This window comes from Myxocyprinus asiaticus, chromosome 48, assembly GCF_019703515.2.
Source record: "Myxocyprinus asiaticus isolate MX2 ecotype Aquarium Trade chromosome 48, UBuf_Myxa_2, whole genome shotgun sequence".
Classification (NCBI taxonomy): Eukaryota; Metazoa; Chordata; class Actinopteri; order Cypriniformes; family Catostomidae; genus Myxocyprinus; species Myxocyprinus asiaticus.
Window position 1 is genome coordinate 15,792,501 of NC_059391.1, and position 7,231 is coordinate 15,799,731.

Sequence of the window (7,231 nt, forward strand, 5' to 3'; positions counted from 1 at the left end):
TGCATATATTTTGTCACATTTCAGAAAATGTCAGGAATCAAAGTCCTTAGTTTCCCTGATTGTAACAAGGACACCCTCATGAGGTATCTCAATTGCAACAAGCTGTATTATACCGATGTCATGCATTAAATACACTAGGATACACAGTACCTTAGTTGATTAGGCCATAATGCAGGTTCTTTTGACATGCTATGATATCATTAAGATTCTGTTTCCCGTAAGGTTAAACATTCAGTCTTTAAATACACCTAAATGATAAGCATCTCATATCATGACACACTAGTGCACTTTTCATGGTGCCAAATGAGAGGAGATAGATGGAGAGGGGAGCTCATGGAAAAAAAAGAAAAGAAAAATAGGAACTGATATCCTATTGTAATGAGGTAATGTCCGACGCATGCCAATATCAAAACGAGGATAATCTAAACATGCTAACTGTGAGGCTCCACTTCCGGCATTGTGCTGTCTTATATCTAAAGGGCATGGCATTTCATCACTTGGTGATATCTAAATTACAGCATCTGCTGGAAAATAGCAGCAACGCGGATGTCCATGAGTCGATGAACTTGGCCTCCATAGCATCCCAGCAGAAGGTAAATCTTGTTCATATAAGGTGCTTTGCTGGTCAGTTGATCTCATACTGTGAGGGAGACCACCTATAGACAAGGTGACCACCCTGCAGATCTTTTATGCACTTTCCTGGATGCAATGTGCAGCTAGCAGAAATGTAATCTTTAGTCCATGCGTGATGATTTAATAATCACAACAGAGTCCTTCAGTGCCTGTGGACAATTAGCTAGGTGTGCGCTTGTGGTTGTTGTACGTTTTTTCATGGTATATGAATCATCCTTTTTGAAAATTTGTTATGCTAACTATATACTGAATGATCTGCCTTATTTTCTGCCATCATATTATATGTTTTGGTCTATTATTTTTCTTTCTTCTGCATTGTAGAGATATTCGCATTGCAAAGGCTCACAAAAGGAGGTAAAGTAAGCATTCATATGTAATTTTCTACTCTAGTAGTAAGCTCTAGACATCTGTTAGCAGCTTACTTTTGTTAACACAGTTGTGATTAGTGATATTACAGTTGCCAGTTCTGAGGTTGGCTTCTCTGAAGTTGTCGATGCTGTTGTTTATGTCTCCGTCTATCTCCATGTACTCAGACTTACTGACGGTTGAGGAGCTGCGGCGACTGGAGTTGGAATCAGAGGCAATGTTAGGGTTGCTCACGTTAAGGAGTTGGGCCTGCTCCTCTCCCTCAGTTTCTCTGTGGTAGAAATAGTTGAAATTGGATACAATGACAGGCACAGGTAGGGCAATGGTCAGCACACCGGCGATGGCGCACAAGGAACCCACAATCTTGCCCCCTATAGTTACCGGCACCATGTCCCCATAGCCTACAGTAGTCATTGACACAACAGCCCACCAGAATGCATCTGGGATACTGCTGAAGTGGGACTCTCCTTCCTCGGCTTCTGCAAAATACACGGCACTCGAGAATAATATGACACCGATGAACAGGAAGAAAATAAGCAATCCAAGCTCACGCATACTGGCTTTGAGGGTCTGCCCCAAAATCTGAAGGCCTTTAGAGTGCCTGGACAGCTTAAAGATCCTAAACACCCTGACCAGACGAATCACCCTGAGGATGGCCAGTGATGTTGCCTGCTCCCCCTTGCCCTCCTTTCCATCTTGTTCCTCTGCTAACTCTGTGCCCAGTGTGATGAAATAGGGGATAATGGCCACAATATCAATGGTGTTCATCATGTTCTTAAAGAAGGCCGCTTTGCTCGGGCACGCAAAGAACCGCACAATCAATTCAAAGGAGAACCAGATTATACAGAGGGTTTCAACAATGAAGAAGGGGTCGGTCAAGATGTTTGGTTTGAAGTAGAAGGTGCTGTTGCCTATAATCTGTATCCGCCCCTCAGGGTTCCCTTTCAGTTCAGGTAAAGTCTCCAAACAGAAAATGACGATGGAAATTAAAATGACCATAACAGACACAATAGCAATTCCTCTGGCTGGCCCTGAGCTTTCGGGATGCTCAAACAGAAGCCATATTTGCCGTTGAAACTCGCGATCCGGTAAGGGCCGCTCCTCCTCACGGATGAAGCCCTCATCTTCACGGAATTTCTCCATCGCCTCTACCCCAAGATCATAGAACTTAATTTCTTCTGAGAACATGTCCAATGGGACATTTGCTGGCCTCCTCAGTCTTCCCCCAGACTGATAATAGTAGAGGATAGCATCGAAACTTGGCCGATTTCTATCAAAGAAGTACTCATTTCTCAAGGGATCGAAATAGCGCATCCTTTTCTTTGGGTTGCCTAACAGTGTCTCTGGAAATTGGGCGAGAGTTTTTAGCTGGGTCTCAAAGCGCAGTCCCGCTATATTGATGACCACCCTTTCGCAGCACTCATGATCGTCATGGTCAGGGGGGTACGTGTCCTGTGGATGCCCTGGCACAGCAGAGGTCTCATCCATGTTGTCGCCGGCCACGACTGTCATCCTGCAGGTCAAAGTTGGAGCTCTGCAGGAGTTGTGAAATTAATGTAATTGTGCGGACATCCAATTGCACCCCCCCCCCCCCACCCCCTCCAAAGACTTTGCTTTCTCCGTTTCTCCAATTCTGGACCTTCAATTCTATCTTGATCCCCCGATAGGGGATAACTTGATTTTTCTTCAGCGTGACCCCACTGCGGTTGTCACTGACTCGACCATCGCTCCTTTCCGCTGCATAGGGCTGCCTCTGTCACCGAGTCAGAAAAAAATGGATCGAACAGCAGCGATATTTGCCAACTCAGCAACTTCACACTTACTTATTTATTTATTTACTTGTTATTGTATGCATTAATCACAGTAGTGGAGAGCCTTAAGGGCAAACTCTGCATCATAATGCTCATTTAGACTGTTCTTGAGAAGATTTGACAGGACAGTGTCACTTCTGCTCCATCCCAACATAAATGCTGTCAACTTCTTCACTTCATATATGAATAGGAATTGAACACATTGCTAATCAATAATGAAAATGACTTTCACTTTAAACTGATGTAGTTGTAGTTCTTACCTCGCTACTGATGGAATGCGTCTTCTGCCGACAGTCTCCTCTCAGTAATGCACCCCTGTTTCCCCTTTCTTGCATAAATTGCTCTTGCAAAAGGTTCTTGGTATCTTCTCACTTTCGAATTGTTCGGCTGAGGTCCTCGCGCGCCATAAATCTCACATCCACAGCGGGAATTATTCACGACATTCTCAAACGATGCTGTAATAAAGAAAATATGGATTACAAAGCTTCACATTCAATATAAACGGGCTATGTATGCGAAAAGACAAGCAAGAAGCGAGAAGATAAAAATAAAGACGCTAAAAAAAACAACACGAAGCCGCAACGTCCTGCTCGTGCGGCGGCACCTTGGCGTAAATGGCTTATACTGCATGAGAACTGTAATGCTGCAGCTCAGCTCAGGCGGGAGATATATTAAGGGGGCAAAAGCGAACCATACCATTTTCAGACATTACTGCATCAGCAAAAATTCTCTCTTACGAGGAGACAAGATGACGAGCGCTCTGTTTTAGCTGGACACACTGACAGGGGGGTATAGAAGCGAAAGGGTTCTTAAAGGGGGGAATCGATAAGGCGAGAGGGAATAATTCATTAATCATGCCTTACATATTGTTGCACTGTATTGCACATGAGAGGGAGAGGGAGAGGGAGAGGGAGGAGGGCAGTAGGAGAGCCATAAAGTGGAATGGGGGAGGGGTTCGACGCAATGCAGACCGGCTGTACTAACGCGCGTGGCCACAAGTGCTTGTCCACGCAATGAGCGAGAGAATTTATGTGCCAACACTTGCGCAGTATCTGATTCGCCGAGCACTGTGATGTGCATAGATACTTGAACTGTTCTCTGATCACACTTACCAAAAACCACAATAAAAAGGCGAATTCTCTAAAGTGCTCTTCCTCATGGAATACTGCGACGAGGGGACATTTTCTTCCCTCTCAATAGAGTTACAAATCCGCATATCTCCATGCGCGTGTTGCGTGAGACTAGAAATGGTGCTAGGGTTGAAATATTTATAGAATTACGTGGGTGTGTGTAGGTTCAGACCATGGACGGCGTGTTTTGCAGCACCTCGGATAGCTCTCTTTCAAGTAAACGTTGAATATAGGCAGTTCGTTCAAAGAATGTTTAGATTTGTTATTGTTACCTTGATTTTTGTGTTACTGTTTTCCTAAATTCCACTGGACTTTATAAGCTTTTGTTATTTAAACGCCTTTTGTCTTTTTTACATTTGTACGTCGCTTATTTTATAATGCCACTTTTGTCCATTTAAAATAGTGGGAGAAACACTCTCATTACACTAATTCACAAGTTTAGCCAATGTTGAATGTAGACCACTGCCTATGTCTGATACAATACAGTAATGTTTAGTTGAGCTTCTGATAGAGAGTGTATTAAGAAGTGTGTGTTCAGACGTGATGTCATAGGCTATAATACTGTCCTTTAATTAAAAGAACCCAATTAAGGGGTCTCCTTCATGTAGACAGTGATGTTTCCTCTAATCCACCAGTAGGTGGAGCACAAACATTGTTAATCGATATAAACACCACGGAACTCGTTGATCAGTGCATGACATCTATCCGTTAGTGCATAAGTTGATCCGTCAAGGGGAAACGCTGAAATCAAGAAATGAATGTCCAAAACAAACATATCAACCACATATGTAATATAAAAGAGGCTGTTTATGAGGATTCGAAACGTACATCCAGTTGAACAGTTCTCATTTTTTGCACACCAATCATGAACACGTCCATCAGGCAACCAGAGTATGAACAGTTTTCACTGCAGCCACTGTTTGAACAGCAGCTGCAGTGAGCCCTTAACTGCAAAATATCATGAATAAGAAATGGACAGCCAGTGACTTCACCTCAATAGTGTATGTACTTTGATGGGTTACCATGTGATTAGTTCAATTAACATAAATGCACAAGCAGTCATTAATCAGTGCTGTCTGAAATGTCACAGATCCCACCTGTTATACATTACACATTATTACATACAGTATTATTACAATTTGGTAAGTGAACTCTGCTGTTTGAACTGGTCATGCCCAAACCTACTTCATCTTTATGATTTTTAAGGAAATGTGATTTTTAAAATGCACTGACTTTTCTGAATATAATCCTTTTTCTGTTCACCAATTTGGACATTTGATTCCATGCATTTTGCTTGTGTGTGATCAAAGTATCATTGTGTGCCACCACAGCATTTCTCAAAAGTTGCACTTGTAAAAAGGACACCCACTAAGCACCATTTCATTCTAGATCACTTGGAAGTTTTTCTTGAGCTACTGCTACAGCAAATGATGTAGGGTTTACAAAGAGCGTTTTGAAAATATGTCCAGTCAGCATCATACTCAAGGCAGTGCTGTAGTGCTCGAGACCGGACCATTTTCATGGTCTTGGTCTTGTCATGGACTCGTGAAAATTTGGACTCGGTCTTGACTCGGACTCGAACAGGTGTGGACTCGGACTTATCCCCAATCGAGTCCCTTTTCAAAAAATATACCGAAACAATATACATTTCTTTGACTGACAATATCAGCTTTTTTATAACATGTCCCGTAATTCAGTCGGCTGCTTAGAATCAGAACTAGTGAGGGCCTGTTCACGAATAAATCATTCTGCTGAGTCGGTTCTTTTTAGCGAATTGGCCAAATGGGTAAAACGATCTGAATCAATTCGCTATTCAGTCCGATTCGTTCGGACTGCTGTCTAACTGAATAATTTGCAGCATTATCTCACTCAGTAAAACAGCATCAGGATATTTTAGAAAACGGAGAACAAACCAATAATTGGATGAAGTGGACATTTACCTACAATCAAATGAAACAAAAGGTTACTTTTTTGAGAGGTAACTTTGGGAAACTTCCATTGGTGCTGTGTCATGATAATGAGGGGCCATTCACACCAAACGTGTTATTGTGTCTATCCATGTTGTTTTTATTTGCATTTCTACATAAACATGCCAATTGGACGTCTTTGATCGTTGCACCATGTATCTAGTGTAGGTTCTGGCTTACTTGGTGCCCTAGGCGAGATTCGACATGTTTCGATGGATTTTAGGATGTTGACAACCTTTTAATATAGATAAATATATTAAAGGGATAGTCACATGTGATGCCTGCTTAGTTTCACTTTCACATCTGAAAGTGAAAGTGGAGATTTAGAGTAAAAAGTGTCTTAAATTTGTATCTGTTTCTCACCCACTCCTATCATGTCACTTCTGAAGACATGGATTTAACCAGTGGAGTCGTATGGATTACTTTTATGCTGCCTTTATGTGCTTTTTGGAGCTTCAAATTCCTGGCGACCATTCACTTGCATTTTATGGACCTACAGTGCTGAGATGTTCTTCTAAAAATTTTAATTTGTATTCTGCAAAATTTGTATTTGTATTTCGTTTTTGGGTAAACTATCCCTTTAAATAAAAATAACTAGACAATGAATATAGAAATGAAGTAACTATACACTACCGGTCAAAAGTTTTGAAACACTTTATTATAATTTTTTTATTATTATTATTATTCACATTTTAGAATAATAGTAAAGTCATTAAAACTATGGAATAACATAAATGGAACTATGGGAATTATGTTGCGACTAAACAAAATCCAAAATAAATCAAAACTGTGTTATATTTTAGCATCTTCAAAGCAGTCCCCCTTTGCCTAGATTTTGCAGACATGTACTCTTGACATTTTCTCAACCAACTTCTTGAGGTATCACGCTGGGATGCTTTTTAAACAGTACTGAAGGAGTTCACATCTATGTTGGGCACTTATTGGCTGCTTTTCTTTATTATTTGGTCCAAGTCATCAATTTCAAAAACTTTTTGCATTTTTTTTTTTTATCACATTTTAGTTTTATAATTAAATAAATTAATAAGGTGGCACAATTATATTTTTGTCTACAAAATTAATTTCAAACATTTAATCATATGCCTTCAGATCAAAAGATTTTTAAGATCATGAGAAATATTTCAGTCAAGTGTTTCAAAACTTTTGACCGGTAGTGTATATGGCAAATTATACTAACATTTACATTATATTTACATAACTGAAATTGCACAATTAAACTATAGAATCAATAAAGAAAGAAAATGGCAGAATACTTACAGTTTGCTGCTTGTGCTATTACACTTAATCCCTAATTTAAAATGTAACC

At 40.5% G+C, this 7,231-nt stretch overlaps 1 protein-coding gene across 1 annotated transcript in view; it reads right to left on the reverse strand.

Moving 5' to 3' along the window:
* Window positions 1-2,560, reverse strand: part of LOC127437709 (potassium voltage-gated channel subfamily A member 1-like) — a 4,802-nt gene extending 2,242 nt beyond the window's left edge. The window contains exon 1 of the mRNA XM_051692799.1: window positions 1-2,560. This exon is cut by the window's left edge and continues 2,242 nt beyond it. Within this exon, the coding sequence (XP_051548759.1) occupies window positions 1,033-2,511 (1,479 nt within the window). The 5' untranslated portion in view covers window positions 2,512-2,560 and the 3' untranslated portion in view covers window positions 1-1,032.
* Between the last annotated feature and the right edge of the window lie 4,671 nt (window positions 2,561-7,231).